This window comes from Bufo gargarizans, chromosome 1 (assembly GCF_014858855.1).
Source record: "Bufo gargarizans isolate SCDJY-AF-19 chromosome 1, ASM1485885v1, whole genome shotgun sequence".
NCBI lineage: Eukaryota > Metazoa > Chordata > Amphibia > Anura > Bufonidae > Bufo > Bufo gargarizans.
Genome location: NC_058080.1, coordinates 184,810,086 through 184,832,728, shown reverse-complemented (window position 1 = coordinate 184,832,728; position 22,643 = coordinate 184,810,086). Strand labels below are relative to the sequence as shown.

The window sequence follows — 22,643 nt, the reverse complement described above, 5'->3', positions numbered from 1 at the left end:
AGAGGGGTTTTCCTTCCATCAGTCAGCCACCTAAAAAATCTTTCCGCCCCAAGTTTAACAGGGAAGTTTTCAGGGGAAGAGAAAGATCTAGACAATATACAAGAGCGGCAAAAAAGTGAAAGGGGTTTCTTTTTTTTCCGGGGCAGAGGCCTCAAAAAAGCAGCCCCAATGACGCCAGGCCTCCAGTGGGTGGTCGTCTGTCTCACTTTTCAAGTTAGTGGCAAAAAATCTCCAAAAGCCCATGGGTAAATGCTATTATAAAAGAGGACTTAAAATGTAATTTTCTGGGGGTTCTGGAAGAAAGATTTGTGTTGACAGACTATCGTGCAGACCCCACAAGGCAAGCGGACATTATTTCAAAGGTTTATTCCCTTTTAGAAAAAAAAGTATTGGTGGAGGTTCCAAAGCAAGAAGAGGCAAGAGGATTTTACTCAACTCTTTTTCTTGTAAAAAAGCCAAATGGTTCTTTTCGTACCATAATAAACTTAAAATGTCTGAACCGTTTTTTCCATAGCATCATCATCACGACGGCATACAAGGAGATTGACCCCTGACCTCTGTAGGGGCAGGAACAGAGAAAGGTTAAATACCCCCCTCCCACCACCAACACCAGTGTTTCCTGTCCCTACAGAGGACAGGGCAGAGAAAGGTCTCCCTGTATGCAGGGAGATGAAGCTAAGGAACCAGGACTTTTTTTGTTTTACCTTTGAAATCGCTGGCATCCTACATGGCGACCCCCTGCCCTCCCGCGGTCCTAGTACTAACACTGGGCAGGGGTGTGTGGGGTATACTCGTTCTGGTTGATCCGGGGCCTGGTCCCAGGGCGACGACTCCCTCCTGGCCTACTGAGGCTTCAGCAGGGTTGCGTGCCCGGCGCCCGTGGCGCATATGTGTGACGTCTTTTCCAGCGCTTCGGAAGTGACGTAGGCGGCGTCCGGCCTGGCTCAAGACCGAGGCCTGGACATTCAGTGGATGCTCCTGAGGAATCTGGGAGCCCCTCACCTATCCTCGGCGCTGAAGAGGGCGAAAGCATCCCCAAAAAAAGATCAAGAGATCCCTCAGATATATCTCCTGTAGTGGCAAACTTCCTCACAATTATCCCAAGAAGCTGTGCAAAAATTGTGTATCTAATATTGTACGTGACGAAGCACCCTCTCTGAAGGAAGAACTTAAATCTATGATACAGGAGGAAATCCGTTCCTCTCTAGCCCACCTATCTGCTAATCCCCCCCGATTTACCGCAACCCAAGAGAAAGCGTGTTAGGTCACCTAATCACCCCTTCTGACTGAAGCCATAGCGGACGAGAGCGTCCACTCAGCCAGGTCATGGGAAGAGGGGGAAAGAGTCTCTGATTCGGACTCGGTAGATAGTGGCCGTAGATACTATTTTTCTATGGAAGATATGTCCGACCTATTAAGAGCGGTCAGATCCACAATGGGGGTGGTGGAAGTACATCGTACCCATTAGGTACAGGAAGAGATGTTTAGGGGATTGAGAATTGAAAAAACACGCGTGTTTTCCATGAACAAAAGTATTAAAGATATGGTTCTAGAAGAATAAGCAGACCCTGAAAGACGTCTGGGAGTCTCTACTTCCTTTAAAAATAGATTACTATTTGATCCTGAGAAATCCAAGATCTTCAACGAGATCCCCAAGATAGATGTTTAGGTTGCTAAAGGGAACAAAAAGATATCCCTTCCATTTGAGGATGCCTCCCAACTCAAAGATTCTATGGATCGCAAAGCCGACAGCCTCCTTAGGATGTCTTGGGAGGCCGCCATGTTTAATATTAAAACTAACATTGTGGCTACCTCAGTCGCTAGATCCATGTTTCTCTGGCTGGGAGAATTAGAAGACCATATAAAAAATAAAATGTCTAGAGAAGAAATCCTCAATTCCCTTCCTCTTTTAAAATCTGCCACGGCTTTCCTGGCGGACGCCTCGGCCGAGTCCGTCCGATTCTCCGCCAGAGGTGCGGCACTTTCCAACTCGGCCAGACGGACACTTTGAATGAAGTGCTGGTCTGGGGATAAAACTTCAAACTTAAAACTTTGCTCTATACCATTTCCCGGGGAATATGTTTTCGGCCCAGTCCTAGATAAGATTTTAGAAAAAGCCGCTGACAAAAAAAGGGTTTCCGGAAGATCGTCCCTTCAGGCGCCGATTTCCCTTTCACTCTTCCTCTGGACAAGAGAAAAGCTACAGGGGAAAAGGGAAGTCGGGCGCTGGAGTTATTCCAAAGGGGGAAGAGGAAGGGGTCAATCCTCCTCCCACCAGAAACCATCCGACAAGCAATGAAGCCGGAATGGGGGGGGGGGGGGGGGGAGGGGAGACTCTCTCAAAATTCCTGGCGGAATGGGAATCTATTTCCCCAAATTACTGGGTCTCCAAAATAGTCGGTACAGGCTATCAAATAGAGTGGTCTTCAAAACCCACAAACAAATTTTCACTGACACTATTTCAACCCAACCTTTGGCAGGGAGTCCAGAATCTTCATCAGATGAATGTAATCTCCCCAGTTCCACCTCCAGAAAGAGGCCAGGGATACTATTCAACATTATTCCTAATCAAGAAAAAAGAAGGCACATTCCGAACAATCATAAACCTGAAACCCTTAAACAAGTTTATTCTTTACCTGAAATTCAGGATGGAAACCCTTGCATCTACGATACCACTTTTAAGAAAAGACATCTTCATGTGTACAATAGATCTGCGAGACTCTTATTACCATATTCCTATTCACGCCGATTCACAGAGTTTTCTCCGATTTGCAATCCAGGATGTAACGGGAAAAATTCATCACTATCAGTTCAAAGCCCTTCCCTTCGGGATCTTATCGGCCCTGAGAATCTTTACCAAGGTGGTGGTAGAGATGGTTGCCTTCGTCAGGAGCAAGGGACTTATGGTAGTTCCCTACTTGGACGACTTTCTTGTGATCAGCGAAGATCTCAATCAGATCAACTCAAATCTAAAATATTTTCTCTCCATCCTAAACAACCTCAGGTGGATTGTAAACTAAAACAAGTCCGTCCTCACCCCTTCGAAAAAAGTTTGATTTTTGGGCATGATTCTGGACTCTTGAAGGCAAGCGGTATTCCTACCCCAAGACAAGATATTGATTCTTCAGCAAAAAATCTAATCCTTTCAGAAAAGAAGGTCATGCTCAATCAGAGAGGCAATGAGTCTGCTAGGTCGGTTAACATCCTGTATTCCGGCAGTTCCCTGGTGCCAGATTCACTTCAGACCTCTTCAGTCTTGGATCCTGGACGTCTGGAACAGGCGTCAATCCTCTCTGGATCATCAAGTGATCCCATTAATCCGGGTACTTCTGTCTCTAAATTGGTGGAAGAACCACGAAAACTTATCCAAGGGGACTCCCTGGCAGAAAACTCCCCTAATACAAGTAGTAACGGACGCAAGTCTGTCCGGCTGGGGCGCAAAGGTAGGGAGGGGATCATCTCTTTCAGGGCACCTGGCCACAATCGATCAAATCCCAGTCGTCAAATTTCAGGGAACTGAGAGCAGTTTGGGAAGCATTGAAGGCAGCAGAGGGAATACTATGTCTTCACCATATAAAAGTGCTATCAGACAACACTACTGCCATCGCCTATCTCTCTCATCTAGGGGGAACGCGGTCAACAACTCTTCAAACGCTGACAACTAACATTTTTTCATGGGCGGAGCAGAAAGTAGCCTCCATCTCTGCAGTTCATCTGAAAGGAACACTGAATCTGGAAGCGGATTTCCTCAGTCGCCACAGGATCGATCATACAGAATGGTCCCTAAGCTCAGAGACATTCAGGTTAGTGGTAGAAAAGTGGGGGATGCCCGACGTGGATCTATTCGCCACCATGGGAAACTTAAAGGTGGAGACATTCTGTTCCTTAAACCCTAGGGACAGACCTCATGCCTTGGACGACTTCGCCATCCGTTGGCATTGGAAACTATGCTATGCCTTCCCTCCACTTCCCTTAATTCTGAAGGTAATCCAGAAAATTCGCCAGGACAAGGCCACGGTAATCGTGATTGCTTCCCTATGATCGAAGAGGAGCTGGTTCACATCTCTCCAGAAATACTCCCTCCAGGATCCTTGGCCCCTTCCTATGCGGGTGGATCTACTCCATCAGGGTCCGGTTCTGCACCCAAACCCACAGTTTCTGTAATTAGCAGCATGAATCCTGAGTCCCAGACTCTAAGACGATAGGGCTTGTCATCTACCTTAAAATCTGGAAGCGCTTCTGTTCCTGGAGTGGCAAAAAGTCTCCACACCTGCATAGACCCAACATTCAAAGAATCCTGGATTTCCTGCAACAGGGTCTCGACCTGGGGCTTTGACCCTCTACCCTGAAGGTCCAAATCTCAGCCCTAAGTTGTTTTTTTGACAAGGATATAGCTAGTCATCGTTGGGTCAGAAGATTCATTAGAGCAGCTACCAGACTCCGTCCAACAATCACCTCCCGTGTCCCCTCCTGGGATTTAAATATTGTTCTTACGGGTCTCACTCTACCACCATTTGATTGTCCAATAAAATTATTGTCCTTTTAGACTGCCTTCCTAATTGTAATAACCTCGGCCCGCAGATTAGGCGAGTTGCAGGCTCTATCCGTTAGGGAACCCTACCTCCGTGTGCTAGATGATAGGATAATTCTCCGACTTGACCCCGGGTTTCTCAGAGCCAGGAAATTACCCTGCCTTCCTTTTGTCAGCACCCCTCTAATGACAGAGAATCTTCCTTCCACTCTCTGGATGTTAGACGGGCAGTTCTAAACTATATTTCTGCTACTGAAAAGTTTAGAAAATCCGACAACTTGCTAGTTCTCTTTGGAGGAAGGTACAAGGGCCAGAAAGCCTCCCGGTCTTCTATAGCTAGATAGATCAAGGAAACTATTTGCCTGTGTTACCAAATTCAAAATCTTCCGTGTCCAGTCAACATTAGGGCCCATTCCACTAGGGCCATGTCTTCCTCTCAGGCAGAGAGAGCTGGGGCATCCCTGGAAGAAATATGTCGAGCTGCCAATTGGCCCAGCATGCATACATTTATAAAACACTACCGCCTGGATCTTTCCAGATCCTCTAATCTGTCCTTCGGACAGAAAGTCCTCCAGGCCATAGCCCACCCTTAACTGATATATTTTTTATATCTACTTGTATGCCGTCGTGATGATGCTATGGAAAAACGATGATGGCTTATCTGAGAGAGAAGGACTTAGTGATAATTCCCTATCTAGATGATTTTCTGCTCCTCGTCCAGTCAGATCACAACTTGGAAGTACAGATTACCTGGTTGAGAGAGGTTCTGGGCAAACTAGAATGGGAGATAAACTTAGAAAAGTCAATTTTGCAACCGAGTCAAAAGTGCAGTTTTTTAGGGATGATCTTAGATTTAAAGTCCCAGAGGTGTCTTTTGCCCTTACACAAAGCTCTGCTGATATAATCAAGGATTCAGAACCTTCTTTCTTTGCAGGTAGTTTCCCTAAGAGGAGCCATGTCGATGCTGGGGCTGATCACTGCCGCGATTCCGGGAGTGGAATGGGCCCAGTACCACTCAAGGCCACTTCAGCTTCAGATTCTGGAGGTTTGGGACAGGCGTACTCTCTCTCTGAATCGGGAGTTTCAGCAATTATCCCAGGCGTTGCTTTCTCTGGAGTGGTGGATGAATTTTCTAAATCTACAAAAGAGTGTTCCCTGGCACAGAGATGCAGTTCTGTATGTGACCATGGATGCCAGCCCCTTCGGTTGGGGAGCCCATGTAGAGTCTCTGCTACTGCAGGGAACCTGGGACTTCGGTTCCCATACTCAGTCTCAAAATTTCTGAGAACTGAATGCTATCAGATTAGCATTGACTCAGAGTCCTCCGTTGATCAGGGGCAGAAATGTCAGGATCTACTCCAACAATATGACAGCAGTTGCCCATATCAACAAGCAGGGTGGTACCAAAGCTCAAAGTCTGATGACCCTAAGCCACCATATTTTCAGGCTAGTGGAGGATTTTCTCTTATCCCTTTCTGCAGTGCATCTAAAAGGGGTAGACAACGTAGAAGCAGATTTATTTCCTCAGCTGTCATCATCTATGGCAGAGCGAGTGGTCCCTAGATCAGGGTGTTTTCAACAAAATCTCGGCCTTATGGGGCGTCCCGGAAATATAACTTTTTGCCACCAGGTCAAACAAAAAAGGTGAGGGTCCTTTTCTCTGTCACCAAGGGATCAACCGAGGGCTGTGGATGCGTTGGCTCAGTTTTGGAAAAGGGGTCCTCTTTATGCCTTCCCCCCCTCTGAAGCTGTTGCCAAGAGTACTCAAAAAAAATCTGGGAAGATTGTGCTACAGTTATAGTGATAGCCCCCTTTCGGCCAAGGAGGGTGTGGTTTTCAGAGCGCCACAGAATGTCAGTCACCACCCTTTGGGTTCTTCCAGTTTTCCGGGGTCTTCTAGCTCTGGGACCAATCCTTCACCCAGAAGTGGAGAGTCTTCATCTGACTGCCTGGTTTTTGAGAGGGAGATTTAAAAAATAAGGGGTCTCTCTGATTAGGTCATCACTACTCTGTTCGCTAGTCGTAAGAAGGTAACTTCTGACGTTTATTTGAGGATTTGGGTCTTTCTGCAGATTTGCCGATTTAAACCAGTGGATGTTCTGGAGGTTTCTTACAGGAAGGTTGGAGGAAAAAACTTAGACCTAGCACTTGTAAAGGTGCAGATCTCAGCCTTAAGTGCCCTATTTGAATTTAAATTAGCGGGTCATCCCTGGGTAAAAAGATTCATCACTGCAGTTTCAAAATTATCCCCAGTTTGAAAAAATAGAGTCCCTCCTTGGGATCTAAACTTAGTTCTTTCAGCCCTGACGTGAGATCCTTTTCAGGCGATAACCAGCATTTCTACTAAGATGATCTCCCTAAAGCTGGCCTTTCTCCTAGCTATTACCTCTGCTGGAAGGGTTAGTGAGAAGGCTGCTCTTTCCATTGACCAGCCTTACTTAAGGATCTTGGAGGATCGGGTGGTTATATCTCCTGATCATTCCTTATTGCCAAAGTGTCTTCCTCTTTTCACCATCACAAGAGATAGTTCTTCCCTCCTTCTGTGCTTCTCCAAAAAATTAGAAGGAATCAGAGTTTAATTGTTTAGACGTGAGGAGATGTTTAATTCAATATCTGCAGGTCACGCAGCCATGGAGGTCTTCCTCCCGTCTGTTGCTTTGCTTTCAGGGTAGTAAGAGGGGCTCCGCTGCATCTTACCAGACTATAGCTAGATGGATCAGGCAGGCTATTTACTTAGCATACTCTTCCAAGGGAGCTGTTCCACCGGTGTTTGGGGCTCACGCTACTAGATTAGTCTCTACTACTTGGGCAGAGAGGGCTTCTGCTTCAATACAGCAGATTTGCAGTGCTGCCACATGGAGTTCTCCGCATACTTTTTTTTCAAACATTATAACTTCAGCTGCCTTCTAATAAAGGCCTGATATTTGGCCATAAAGTACTTCAGGCCGTTGTCCCAACCCTAGATAGATCTCGCTTATATCTCCATGGGTGCTGTCATAGGCGAGGGGGAAAAATGAGATTACACTTAGCGGTAATCAGTTTTCTTTGAGCTTATGACAGCACCCAGCTAATTCCCTTCCCAAAAAAATCAAATCAAATTATATGTGTATTTCTTATATGTCTTTAGTTCTCGGAAAAGGACTGGAGGTAGAGAGGGTGGTCCCTCTTTTAAAGCGGTTTCTGGTTCCTGTTTCCTGCCCTGAGGAGTAGGAGGCAGTCTCTCCATGGGTGCTGTCATAGGCTCAAAGAAAACCGATTACCGGTAAGTGGAATCTCATTTTTTGCTACTAACAAGCAAGTTTCTTTACACAATAAGAGCTTGTTTATTGCCTTTGAGGATGTAAGCAGGCTTATATTTACCATAAATTCTAAACCACCTGAATTTTGAAAATCCAGCAATAATTTGCAATGTTCAAATGGGCAAATGCATAAAAATATACTTCTACAGAGGAATGTAGTTGTGGTGACTTATAAATGAGAATGAAGTGTGATAAAGGTACATAAAACACAGATCATGTAACAGTGATGAGACTGGAATACCATCGAGAAAAGCAGGCCAAAAGAACCCCTACAATTTCTGAATCGGGAACCTCCAGATAAGTTTGAACTCCGACCCGGAGTTCTGCAGCTCATAGTTAGAATGACATAAAATCCTTGTTATGTCCAGTGATTGGCTGAGTGTTGAGAGGGGCCAGGAAGTGGAAACCAGCAGCAACGCCAGAAGTGTTAGAACAAGTAGCAGCGTTGAATCAGTGAGGGAAGTATCACTAGTTTTTTTTTTTTTTTTTTATGCCATTCTGACTGAAACCCTTTATAAGTGTAGGTCCGTCATGTCTGATAACACCCAGTTGGACCTTTATTGTAGACTACTGGCATTTCATTCTTAAACTTCTGGTGGAAATAATAGAGGAGTGGCACAACATAGCATAATAAGAATAATTGCTCCAAAATTGTTACGTGGGAGGAATGCAAGTACTGTAGTTACTAGAGATGACATGTCAGGAGAGACGACAGGTCCTATTTAAAGGAGTTTTCTTTTATCTGATGACCTGTGCTTTTGGATAGGTCATCTGTATTTGATCGGTGAGCATCTGACACCCAGGACCCCTGGGTGACCCCAAGCACAGTGCCGTTACACTGACATTGTATAGCAGCTGTGCTTAGTATTGCAGCTCAGCTCCATTCACATCAATGAGGCTGAGCTGTGCCTAGGCTATGTGACTGATTAACGCAGCATCACATGGCCTAGGCAAAACTAGGAGAAGGCTGTGGTGTTACTGTGAAGACTGGTGCCTTCCCAAACAGCTGATGGGGGGGAGGAACCCTCATCGATCAGATACTGATGACCTATCCTGAGGATATGTCATCAGTTAAAATATCTCAGAAAACCCCTTTAAATGTAATATATATTGAAACATTTGTGAGACCTGTGTGTGTTAGTCAGAATATACATGGTTCAGTTTTTCATGCTTATTAGGTTGGTGTGCCTCATCTTGATAACTATTGAGGCTCTTGGATAAATGTATATATTGTACATATTTGAAGCCTCTGTGTCTCTTATTTTAACAATGCAAACATTAAGCTTTACCTGCGGAATTTGTTAAACTGATTATATACTTAATTGCAGAGATTTCTGAGCCTTGCTAGAGCTACAACAAGATCAGAGACAGGTGAGTATAACCTGATATGTTTTACAGTGGAAATATTTTAGATTCTATTGCATATTGCTTTTCTACCTTGTATTTCTCTGTTTTAGGCCTTATGCACACAACCATATCAGTTTTGCGGACTGCAAATTTTAAATTTGCAAAACATGTATACAGGCCATGTGCATCCCACATTTTCTCTTCCACAGGTCTCGCAGTGTTTTTCAAAAGTCTATTCTTGTCCGCAAAAAGGATAAGAATAGGACATGTTATATTTTTTTGCTGGACCGTGGAACCGACATATGGCTGGGTGCATGAGACCTTAAATGTATTCCTGAACGCAGGAGAACAAATTTTAGGCACTGTGTTAGCTCAAAGCACCTCACAACCTGCAAACATAATACAGTTCACAAAATAATAATTAGGTGCAAGTTTATCAGACTGCAGAGTTACATTTACACCAGTGGCCTAAGTATTCTCCGAAGCTTGCAATTGTGTCATCATATTTTCAGTTACACTTTAAACTTCCAACGTCACAACTTAAAGGGGTTGTTCAAGTTCAGAGCTGAACCAGGATACAGGGCCGTCTTCAATATTGATTGGACCCTGGGCAAAAATTTACTTGGGCCCCCTGGATTCCGCCTTCCCACACCTTAGCAGGCAATCACGCCCTCCACCAGAACAAACAAAAAATCCACACATCTGGTAGAGTACAGTGAATGACTGTAAATACTTCCAGTTCTGAAGACTCCAGCGGCTCAGGATCAGTGCTCTGGGCAGCTGGGCTCAGGCTGGAAGTGGGCACCGCTCTGCAGGAAGGAGACCAGGGCTCGGCTCACCCTAGTGTTACAGTGCACCCCACAGTATGCAGTATAGCACCCTATAGTATACAGCACCACACAGTATGCAGTAAAGCACCCCACACTATACAGTACCCCACAGTATATAGTAGAGCAGTATAGCAGCCCACAGTATACAGAACCCCACAGTATACAACACCTCACCGTATACAGCACCCCAAACTATGCACGATACAGCCCCCCACACTATACAGTACAGCAGTATAGCACTCCACACTATACAGCACCCACAGTATACAGACCTCCACAGTATACAGTACAGCAGTATAGCACTCCACAATATACAGCCCCCCACACTATACAGGCCCCCCACACACTACACAGCCCCCCCCCCCCCCACACACACTATACAGGCCCCCACTATACAGTAGTTTACAGTATATTAACATAACAGCCCCTGTCACCTTTTTCTGATGTAATCTTCACACAAAAAAGCTCCACAGTTAACTTCTCCTGCAACACTCCTGGTAGGACCTGTGATTACCTCATAGCCATGTGACCAGTAATATTGCTAGGTTACTGGTCACATGGTGATGATGTCATCTAAGGTCCTAGATCACATTCACAGCTCTAACACAGTACGATGCCTGGACTCAGTGCTGTCAGGCATGGCAGCACCCCCTGTGTAGCTGACAGCCTGACACCCGGGGCAGTGGCTAGCAGGGCTCAAGAGGCAGCTGCCTTGGGCCCCCCAGGAGCAACTGGGCCCCGGACAGCTGCCCCTTTTGCCCCTTGGTAAAGACGGCCCTGCCAGGATATACCCATATTTTCACCCAGACAGCCCCACTAAGATGAGCATCAGAGCATTTCATGCTCCGATGCTCTCCCTTGCCCTGCGCTGGATCGCACAGGGCAAGGGCTTGTTTGTTTACCTAGGCACACTGCTAGGCAGGGGCTTCCACCCAGCAGTGTGTTCGGTAATGTCACTGGCTGTGATGGGCCTGCTTAAGCGCTACCCTAGCTGTTTTACAGGCTAGGGCAGTGCTAAAGCCTGACCATTAGTGCCGATGATGTCACCAGGCTCACTGCTCGGCGGAAGCCTCCGCCTGGCAGCCTTAAGGAGAGCCCAGTACGTCTCTTGAAAATGCCCTTGCTCCGGTGCTCATCTTAGTAAGGCTGCCTGGGTGAAAATGGGGATATATCCGGGTTCAGCTCTCAACCTGGACAACCCCTTTAAGGCAGCATTAATAGATACGCCCTGTGGATGCTGTATATATATCACACTCTTTTATATGGTGTTTTTAATTTAATTGTAGTAAAGGGCATAGAATTTACACTGCCATAAATGTACCTAAATACCCAGAATGTAAAGAAGACTATACACATAAGAGAAAAGTCATGAGAACTAACAGAGTAGGAGTATACTTCTCATGACTTATCCTCAGGATAATTAATAAATATCCGATCAGTGGGGGTCCAACTCCTGGCATCCTCGCCAATCAGCTGTTTGAAGGGACCGCGGTGCTCATGCTCTTCATTGTTTACCTGCACGTTGTCTACATTTTAGTGGCGGTTTTGTGTAGGATGCCTTTGTGGTGCATGTGGACCGCGCCGACATCCTCCACCGTATGCAATTTTTTTTTTTGCTGGGGATAGTCGTTTGCTGCGGTCCACATGCGGTGCAGCTCCCCCAGATTTGCCACTATATTTCTGTGTTTTTGTCTTGTTTTATATGTAGTGTAGGTGCCTTCACCTGGCATTCAAACACTCTCCTTTGCACCTGGTAACCTCCATCACATGGTCTGATATGGGTGTGGCTTACAGTCTGGCTTTGTTCACATTGCACTGGTTGTCCTGCTAGGCGGTTGTGTGGAAGCTTGGCTGTGAGCTGGATTACATCACCTTCAGACCTTGTTCACACCATAGGTAGCTTAGTGGTAGGACCCCTTGCCATGCTGAGGACCGTGACGTGGGGCATGATGGGCTCCGATATCTTCCTGACAGGAATATATTGGCAAAAGTCTCAGCTTTTAATATCTGCATTTATGACTAGCCAGTATAGTCAGTGGCATATCCGTTTGGTGCATTTCTTCTGTGATTTAGTGGCGGTAATGTGGAAGCTTCCTCTCCCATTGAATGGAATGAACAGCTGTAATTACACTGCCCCACCATTACATTTCAGATGGGTTGCAAGTAAACATTGAAGAAGACACAGCACTCTTCAAACAGCTGATCGGTGGGGATGCCAGGAGTCAAGCCCCCTCTGATCTGATATTGATGTCCTATCCTAAGGATAGGTTATCACTATCATGAAACCGGACAACCCCTTTAAACATGCTCTGTCCTTTGCCAGCTACTGACATAAACATACATTAAGCATGCATGTTTCTATGGGAGTTAGAAAAAATAGCCGTCATCTGAACAAATGTTATTTCAGTTGTATGGGCATTTTGAGTACCAGATCTGTGTACACAACATTTATATAATCTGTTTAAGAAGCACCTACTTCCTCAATAGAAATGCATAAAAAGACATGGAGCTAGTAAGTGCAAGAATAAATAGTAATAATAATGTTGAGAATAATGTTTTTTTCTTATCAAGCCTAGAACTAAATTGCTCTGTTTCTGTCTAGGTGCTCAGCTAGACCAACATGGATTTGCTGTTGTAAAAAATTGCATCAATGCTGTTGAGTCAAGGGGTAATGTATTTTATCAAAGGAACTTCTGAACAATCCGTCTCTAGGATATCATCCTATTGTACCTTCCCTCTGGCAGATAATAATTTCATCCAAAGACACTGCCCTTTTATATTTGTTCTGTGTGGTTTTTATTTTTTTGTAACATTTTTCACAGCCGATATGCAGTAACAATGAAGTTTAGTCGAACCACGCGGTTCTATGGAATGGTATTTGGATATTAATAGAGAAATGCATGGCTTTGAAACACTGTGCATGAACTATAAAACAAACTTAAAGGGGTTCTGCAGTTTTTTTAAACTGATGATCTATTCAACTTTATCTATTCTCAGAACAGTGATAAAGTTGAATACTGTAGTAAGGGCAGCAGTAATTTGTTCTGCACTGTGGTATTTGATTCTGCTGGGATCTCATTTTGTTCTGCACTGCGGTATTACTGGCGGTATTTGTGTTGTCCCTAGATATTTGTGTTTCCCTGTTTTCTGTCACAGTTCATGCTCCGATGCTCTCCTTTGCCCTGCGCTAAATTGCGCAGGGCAAAGGCATTTTTTGGAGATCCAGTGACGTACCGGGGCTCTCCATGGGGCTGCCAGGAACCCCGGTGACGTCACCGGCACTGATGGGCAGGATTTAGCTCTGCCCTAGCCAGTAAAATGGCTCGGGCAGAGCTTAAGCCCGCCCCTCAGAGGCGGTGACGTCACCGAACACACTGCCGGGCAGAAGTTACAGCCCGGCAGCGTGTTATTGAAAACAAAAGAGCCCGTGCGATGTAGCGCAGGGAAAGGGAGCTCATCGGAGCATGAGATCCTCCGATGCTAGCCTCAGGGGGGCTGTCTGGGTGAAAATAACGGTATGTCCGTGTTCAGCTCTGAACCTGGACAACCCCTTTAATAATCGACCCGAACGTCGGTAAGATTGCAGTTTGTTAACATTGCTACTCATCTAAGGATACTTTCACACTGGCGTTTTGGTTTTCCGTTTGTGAGATCCGTTCAGGGCTCTCACAAGCGGTCCAAAACCGATCAGTTTTGCCCTGATACATTCTGAATGGAAAAGCATCCTCTCAGAATGCATCAGTTTGCTTGATGCATTTTGGTGTCCGTCTGACAAAACTGAGCCAAACGGATCTGTTGACACACTATGTAAGTGAATGGGGATGGAAGTGAGTGGTGTTCCAGATGGACCTGTTTCGGCTATGTTAAAGATAATACAAACAGATCTGTTCTGAACGGATGCAGACAGTGGTATTACCTGAACGGATCCGTCTGTGCAGATCCATGACGGATCCGCAGCAAACGCGAGTGTGAAAGTAGCCTAACTTTCTCAAACTAAGTACATAGTAATAATGAAGTCTGTTAGTAACAAAAATGAGGAATTTTCACAGAAATAAAATGTGGTCTCCCTTGTGGTATTAACTCTGGCTTCTACAAATCTTGTCTTGGCTGCCTTGTATCTCTGCTCTGTTACAACAGTGATATGCTTCCTATTTAGTCTGTTAGAATCACATATCCACTTCTCATATGTTTTCGCATATTCATAATATCGGTAGCTTAGTTTGCAGCTCTCCCTACTTTAAGGCTGTATTACACCACCCGATTCTGCAGGAGATTGTCAGGAAGGAAGCATTCCTTCCTGGCAATCGTCTGCTCGCTAGTGGTGGAGATCACTGCTATTACAACAGCAATCTCCTCCACAGCATGCGGAGGAGCAATCACTATGCCATTGCTGCCATCCTAGTTATTTGCCGGCAGCAGATCGTGAATAGATTATCTGGCAGATAATCTGCCAGTGTAATACAGGATTAAAGGGGTTGTCTCACTTCAGTAAGTGGCATTCATCATGTAGAGGAAGTTAATACAAGCCACTTACTAATATATTGTTATTATCCATATTGCTTCCTTTGCTGGCTAGATTCATTTCTCGCCCAATTTCCTTGGGGGACACAGAAGACCTTGGGTATAGCTCATCTCCATAGGAGGCGTGACACTAAGTGAGAACTGTTAAGCCCCTCCTCCACAGCTATACCCTCAGCCTGGAGAGAGAGACTGCCAGTTTTTGCTTAGTGTCCAAGGAGGCAAGACACTCCCTGCTACTGCAGGGCTGTTTTTCTCCTGTTTGGTTTTTAGTTTTGATTTTTGCTTTTGTTTTTTCTTCAGATCATCAGGGACAACAGAGACGCACTAGACCTCTCTGTTTCTCCCGGGGTCGAGCTGCGCCAGTGCCGGTCATCCGCACTGCTGCCTCCCCCACAGAAGGCAAGGTGGACCAGGGCAGCCCAGCTCCCCTGCATCCCGCCAGCGCAAGGGTCGCCCGCACGCCAAGCCCCTCTTCCAGCGTCCTGCCACTACGGTGCCAGTAGCTGAAGGGGCGACCCTGCTGGAACGGACCGAGGGTGAAGACGGCTGTGGTAAGAGAGAGGCTTCTCCAGCCCTACGTTCCCCTCATTCCCTCCCCGGTCTCCTGCGTGCTGGACCCCCATACTGGTCCCTGCTGGACCTAGGCTGGCCCCTGAGGTGTCGTTGGGAACAGCCATGTTTCTGGCTCCAGGGCTGTCTCTCATGTCCAGCTGTTGCCCAAGCCCCACACCACCACCATACTGGTGACCGCGGGGTGACTATACACTGCCCCTTCATAGGGCATTGCACAGGGGTGAGCAATGGATTGCTGTGGAGGAATCTGCTTTAGGACCGGAGTCCGGCTCCTAGCTGCCTCTGACACAGGGGTTATGCCGGCCCTCCCCCTTACCGGTCGCAGATTCAGTACAGGGGGCCCGCGCTGACTGCCCTGGTCCGTTAGGGCAGGGGGTGCAGTGCTGGACTTCAGGGTCCCCCCCCCCCCCCCCCCCTCCTTACCGGTGTCTAGGGCCAGGGGCCCGCTCCAGAAGCTGCCGGCTCCAGAAGCTGCCGGACGCAAGGCCCTCACGGCCTGCATGTACTGGGCGCGATGCTCCGGCAGGCCCCGGCTGACTGTTGAGGCTTCCGGTCGGCCGGGAGCCGCAAACTTTTGACCCAGGCTTCGGCCTGCTCGGCCGCAATCCGGCCCTTTGTCTCTGCCGGCCCGCGGGGTGGGCACCCGCGGCCGTTAGTACATGCGTCAGCCGGCTCCCGGCCGGGTGCCGCAAACTTTTGACCCAGGCTTCGGCCTGCACGGCCGCAATCCGGCCCTTTGTCTCTGCCGGCCCGCGGGGTGGGCACCCGCGGCCGTTAGTGCATGCGTCAGCCGGCTCCCTCCCGGTCCCGGCCGACCGCCGGTACTCCCGGTCGGCCGGGCGCCGCGAAAATCTAGGCCCCGGCTTCACGGCCTACTAGGCCACAAACTTCCAGCCTCGGTTGGAGGGGGCGGGAACTTCTCGCGGCGCGAATTCTTCCCGCCTGGAGGTCCCCCGCCCCCAGGGGATCGCAGCGCCGCCCCCTAGGCCGGAGGTTTGTTAACCTGTTGGGTACCGGCCACCAGGGGCCGGCTCCCATCTAGAGGACACCCTCTATGTTCTGGGCTTCCTGGTGGGCCTGTGTGAGATTGTGCCCCTGTATGGTGGCCCCTTTTTTTTTTTGCCTCAGAGTGGCTGTGTTTTTAAAAAAAAAAAATAAAAATAAATAAATTAATAAAATAAGGAATAAAGTTAATAAATAACGGAATGGTTGCGCAGGACGCTGCAGCCTGATGCAGTAGTGCTGGCCGCACGCTATGCCCCCCTTCCGTAGGCGGCATGTTGCGCTCCTCGGCTGCGGTTCTGGCCAGCTACATGTTCCCCTTCTAGGCGGACCCTTGCCATCTCCCGGGATACGGCGCTGACCAAGGGCAAGCGCCCCGTCTATAGGCAGAACGTCGCCTCTCCAGTTACAGGTTGGCCATGTGCATCACTCTCACTGGATTTAATGCCGGACAGGTGCATGACCCCCTTCTGGGGCAGAAGAATTGCACTCTCACCGGATACGGTGCTGGCCATGTGCACGACCCCCCTCCTTGAGGAGCACGGCACTCTCACTGGATTCCTGCCGGCCATGTGTGTAACCCTCTTCTATGGCGGTACGCTGCACTCTCACTGGGTTCGCTGTCGGCCATGGGTATAAAACGTGTGCACGTCCCCCTTCCATATGCGGAACACTGCACTCATTGGGTTCACTGCCGGCCATGTGCACGTCCCCCTTCCATAAGCGGAACGCTGCACTCTCAATGGATTCGCTGCCGGCCTTGTGCATGACTCCCTTCCATAAGCGGTAGGCTGCACTCTCATTGGTTTCGCTGCCGGCCTTGAGCATGCCTCCTTCTCTCGGGCGGCATACATACTCTTCCTGGCTGGGGTTGTTCTCTCGCGGTAGGTTGCTGGCCACGTGCTTGACCCCCTTCCATGGCGGGGTGCTTGCACTCTCACCGGATCCGCTGCCAGCCATAGGCATGGCCCCCCCCCCCTTCCTTGGGCGGTGTACCGCACTCTCGCTGGCTTTGCTGCCGGCATGGGCATGCCTCCTCTCCTCAGGCGACATACATGCACCTTCACTGACGGTGTTTGTTCTTGCGCCAGTACGTTGCTGGCCATGTGCATGGCCCCGTCCGTGGCGGGGTGCTCGCGCTCTCCTGGGATGCGATGCTGCCGTGTGCGATTCATTGCACCCTCACCGAATACGTTGCTGGCCGGGAGCATGGCCCTCTAAACATGGGTGCGCTGCTTGCACTCCCTTTGGAAACGGTGCTGGCCTTGTGCATGACCACTTCTTATTCCGTGGGCGGTAATTTGCGCGCTCATGAGATTCACGGCTGTCCTTCTATATGCTGTACTGGACGTTCCCCTTCATTGGCGAACTACTCGTTGCACTCTCACAAAATTCGGTGTTGGTTGGATTATTGCACAATAATTTAATGCCAGGATAATCCTGTGCGTGCCCTTCCCCCTTCACTAGGTCCTTTGGTGCGGGCCTTTGCACTCTTGCCGTCTGCAGAGTTTGCCAGGTGCCTTTCTTCCCCCTTTTCTGGGCGGACTGCTTGCGTTCCATAGCATGCCCCCTGTACTAGCCTTGTGCATTACTCCCGTTCGGGTTGCACTTTGCACTTCCATGGATACTGTGGGATGCTTGGCTGTGCGCTCTGTGCGTTGTTTGGGCCGTGTTTCCCTTCTCCTCCCGTGGGTGGGTTGGCCTTCTCGCTGCCTGCGGTTTGCTAGTACGTATGCCTCCCTTCCTCCTGCGACATACTTTTTTCTCTTGGGGTGAGGCTGCTTGTCGCTAGCTTTGCACTCTTTTCTGAAGAGGTCATTCTGTCCACCTGTATGAGCCTAAGGTGTTGTCCAACACACAACAAATGAATGCCCAATGTATTCACCGCTGTATACCTTGTATATATGTAGACGGGCTCTGCTGGCTCGCTACTGCACCGAGCTGGGTGGCACTCATTCTCTGGTGTGGTCCCGTTGTGACTGCACCAGCCATGTTCATTGGCCCTTCCACCTGGGGGTGTTCGGGGTACCTTGATGCGTACCCGTTCGTCCTCCCGTGACATTGCTTCCCCGCACAAGCCGTCGGGTCGAGAGCGTTGTCTTTGGCGCCTTCTGCACTTCAGTCTGATCTGCTACCAGGAACAGACCGCTCCTCTCGGGTAGGTCACCCAACTTCTCTTGGGTGCTAGTCTATCCAGGTCTGAGGGACCTCCACTTTTGGGTTCTTCCGGGTTTTCGCCTTCTGCGAGGCGATGTGCAGGTCGTCTCACAGAGTAGCAGGTTTTCGGCTTTTGAACTGTCCTGTGGCTTCCCTGTTTGCCATTCCTCCTTTCGGTTCGGAGGGTGTTATGCCGACCTCTGTCTCGACTGCTTTTCCTCGCCGGCTCGGTTGTTTTGGCTTCCTTTCTGAGTTTGTCACTCCGAGGTGGCTTCTGCACCGGCCAGGCCTCAGAGGCTGTTTCGTCATTGCCCCCTCCCCTTCGGGGGTGAGCATGGTTGTTCATTTGGATGGTTCCGGTGTTACTTGTGGTCTCGTACCGTCTCCCTCGTTTTCGCTGGCAGTACTAGCTGTGTGCCTGTTTGCCAGGCCTATTGCGTTCTGTCCTCCCGCTGGGTGCAGATTGCCTTTCCATTCTGGGCATATGGTCCTGCTGGACTTACCTTTTCGGTAACTTGGGAGGACTACCCTTCGGTCACGGTTGTCCTTGACTTTCCCTCACCAGGACTGTAGAACTCCTTCCTGTGGTGGCTACGTCGACTTGGACTTTGGCCTGTCTTGTCCTGGCATCTGTCGGCTGCTGGGCGGACCCTTCCGGTTTCTTCCGTCTGTCCTTCTGCTCACCCACTCCGGTTGGATACGGGACTATGTTGTTCGGGGGCCGACGGGAGTTTTCTTCCGACCCTTGGGCCGTGTTACTGGTCTGCGCCTGATCACATTGGGTTTTTTTCCCGCTTGCCAGGCGATTCCTGCGAGCGCGCTAGTGTTCGCTCCCGACTGTGCTTCGTCCGGGTTCGGTTGTCGGACTTAGGGTTCTTGACTAGGTTTTGTGGTAAGTGGGGCATTCCCCCACTCTGCTTTTCTCTCCCTTGGTTTTGTCTTTCTCTAGTCCGGCCTGACCCTGGGACTGGGACTCTGTTACTGAAGTGTCAAGTGTCGGCGCTGTCCTTCCCCTTGCAGCGTTTTCTGGCCCTCCTGGGCCTGTCATGACCTTCTTCCACAGAGTGGCTCTTTGGTTCCTCTGTACCGTTCCCTGGTACCGCCCTGGGAACTACACACTGAGCTCTTGGCGCTCCACTCTTTCCCTTGGTGCCGTTGTAGAAGTTCTCCCTACTCCTGCTGTCCTGTACAGTTGTGTTTTCTGTTGCCATCATGTCTGACGGGTGCCTGATGGGTGGCCCTTCGTGTTCTGTGCCCTCTGTCCTTTTCCAGGACGGGGCTGTTTCTCCATCCCGTCCCTTCCTTCTGAGGGTGGTATCTGCCTTCTTATCTACGAGGCTTTGGTCATCCCCTTCCCGTCTCCGGGAACGGGCGCTTCACCGCTTGGAGATTGTTTGGGTTTGCAGTTATTCCTTGGAGATCTCCGGCTCTTGTCGGCGTTCGGTCTCTTGTGTTTCCAGGATGTCCGCGCAAAGGGTTGACGGCCTCCAGGGTGGCTTCCTTCGCTCTCTGTGTCTATTGCTGTGGTTACCGCACCAAGGGCAGGGTTCTGCTTTTGGTGTCACCGTTCATTTCACCAGAGCGGTCGGTGCCTCCTGGGCCGGAGGCATTAGGCTTCGGCCATGCTTTTGTGCAAGGCGGTCGCTGGTCTTCCTTGCACACCTTACTGGGTTCTACAGGGTGCGCGCTGGGGCTTCGGCGTCTGCTGCCTTGGGCCGCCTGGTCTGCAGGCGGCGGTTTCTTGATGCCTTCGGGTGCTTTGCCCTGGTGCTGTGGTCCCTCCCCTCTTGGACTGCTATTGAACGTCCCAAGGTCTTCTGTGTCCCCCAAGGAAATTGGGCGAGAAAACGAGATTTTTGTATAACTTACCAGTAAAATCTCTTTCTCGCTCTTTCCTTGGGGGACACAGCACCCACCCATTCTTTGTTTCCGAGTTTGTTTTACCCGTTGGGTAGTTGGCTTGTTGGTTCCACTTTTGGACTTTGCCTTTTCTCACTACTTGGACACGCAACTGGCAGTGTCTCTCTCCAGGCTGAGGGTATAGCTGTGGAGGAGGGGCTTAACAGTTCTCACTTAGTGTCACGCCTCCTATGGAGATGAGCTATACCCAAGGTCTTCTGTGTCCCCCAAGGAAAGAGCGAGAAAGAGATTTTACTGGTAAGTTATACAAAAATCTCGTTTTTTCCATCACATTATACACTGCTCGTTTCCATGGTTACTGACCACCCTGCAATCCATGAGTGATGGTCGTGCTTGCACAATATAGGAAAAAACATGAGCCTATATGCGCTCCTATGGTCTCAGCAACCAGTGAGGCTGACGCTTTTTCCTATACTGTTCAAGCACGACCTCCACTGCTGGATTGCAGGGTGGTCTGTAACCATGGAAACGAGCAGTGTATAATGTGATAGAAAAATGAATCCAGCCAGCAAAGGAAGCAATATGTATAATAACAATACATTAGTAAGTGGCTTGTATTAACTTTCTCTACATGATAAATGCCACTTACTGAAGTGAGACAACCCTTCAAGTCCTTCCCCATTACTGTACACATCAGGTCTGCTTGTTCAGATTGACTGATGTATGTATGCAATGCCTATTTGTTAGCATTTATTTATTTTATTATAACACTACATAATATGTAATGAGAAAAAGAAAAGGAACCAATATACCCCACCCACAATATAAGGGGGTAGGAGTGAAGGAAGGGAGAGGGAGAAAATAAATTAAATAGATTAAAAAAAATAACACTCTAGGAAACAAAGAGACCTCTTACATTTTCGTCTGGCAAGATGCCTAAGGCCTTATGCACACGACAGTTTCATTCAGTGTCCGTTGTTCCGTTTTTTGTGATTTTCTGCGGACCCATTGACTTTCAATGTGTCCGTTGAAAACTCGGCTAATGCACCTTTTGTCATCCGCGTCCGTGATCCGTGGTTCCAGTCCGTTAAAAAAAAAATATAACCGGTCCTATTTTTTTCACAGAAAACTGTTTGCGGACCCATTCAAGTCATGGAGGCACACAAGATTGTCGTCCGTGTCCGTTTTTTTCCCCTATTATTTGCATGGCAAACTTGACTTAGACCTTTTTTTACTTTCCTTTATGTCTGGTGATCCTCCAAAAATAAAGGAAGACACATGGAAACAAAAACGGATCACAGAACAACGGAACCCCATTTTGCGGAACAAAACACAACAACGGTTGTGTGCATGAGGCCTAACTATGCATTCCACAAGACATGAACGTTTTTAATATACCTACGTTGTATATAGGCCCACTTCTCATTAATGATCATATGATTTATTCGTTTTTTCCTTACAGTTAAATAGGGATTTTTTTCCGCCATGTCTAAGAATCAACATCTTTATGACTCCCAAAGCATTTTTAGAAGTTGTCATAAAAGATATGTCCGTCAGAATACAGAGGACAGGTCAAAGAGGAACACGTTTTAAACACAGCACTTAAGGCATCCGTTACCTCCTTCCAGTATAAATGAGATTTTGGGCAACTCTAGAGGGGAAACATCAAGTCTGACTCCTCCTGACAGCATTTAAGACAGTTATCTCTTGATCTTTTCTTTATTTTACATAAAAATGTAAGAGTATAATATAGTCTATGGACCATGTGCCAGTGCGAGAGAACCCAGGATGCATTCAAAGAAACCTTGCGTATTTTATTACAAATTCTACTCCATGGTTTTGGAGACATGTTCCCTAGATCTTTCTGCAAACTATCAAAAGGTCGAGAAATAATACTTCCAGCACCATTATTTAGCAACAGAGAATATAAGTTGCTCATAAGATTTCTACCTGACTGTCCCTCAACCAAACATTTTGGAAAAATCTGAAAGAAGAAAGTACCCATCTTAAGTTGGGCCTTGAGTGTGTTTTATTGAAAATATGAAAAAAAATGGAACTCTGTGACAGACAAAAATCTTCCCTGGTGAGAAACGGTAGAGGCCCATCAGAATCCAAGACCTGGCAAAGCTTGTAAATACCAAATTCTCACCAAATCTGGCCCAAGATGCCTAAAAATTATTTTTATACATTGGTGTCCATATAGTATAGTATAAGTATTCTTCTTAAAACATATCCTATGCTGCATAGAATAAGGTAAGTTACAGTACCCAAGTTGCCCTGCTTCTGTATGCATTGCCTATTATTTAACCAGTTTGCAGTTTACCAGAAACAATGTTGAGTTTTCCTAACCGTAAATATAAAGGGGAACTTAGAGTTACCATCAAACTTTTTGTAACCGAATAATAGCCTATAGGTGAAAAAAAAAAAAAGGTTTTCTGGATATAATTTTTAAAGTATTTGTGTATACTACTTCCGGGCTGTTTAACTATCTCCTTTGTTTGGCGTTTAAAACAGCCTTGCTGG

At 47.9% G+C, this 22,643-nt stretch overlaps 1 protein-coding gene across 2 annotated transcripts in view; it reads left to right on the top strand.

The window, feature by feature from the left end:
• Window positions 1-22,643, top strand: part of ARHGAP10 (Rho GTPase activating protein 10) — a 353,126-nt gene that overhangs the window by 136,218 nt on the left and 194,265 nt on the right. For both annotated transcript variants that reach the window (XM_044300373.1, XM_044300381.1), the window contains exons 12-13: window positions 9,159-9,201; window positions 12,610-12,675. In XM_044300373.1, the coding sequence (XP_044156308.1) occupies window positions 9,159-9,201; window positions 12,610-12,675 (109 nt within the window). The remainder of the gene's footprint in view (window positions 1-9,158; window positions 9,202-12,609; window positions 12,676-22,643) is intronic.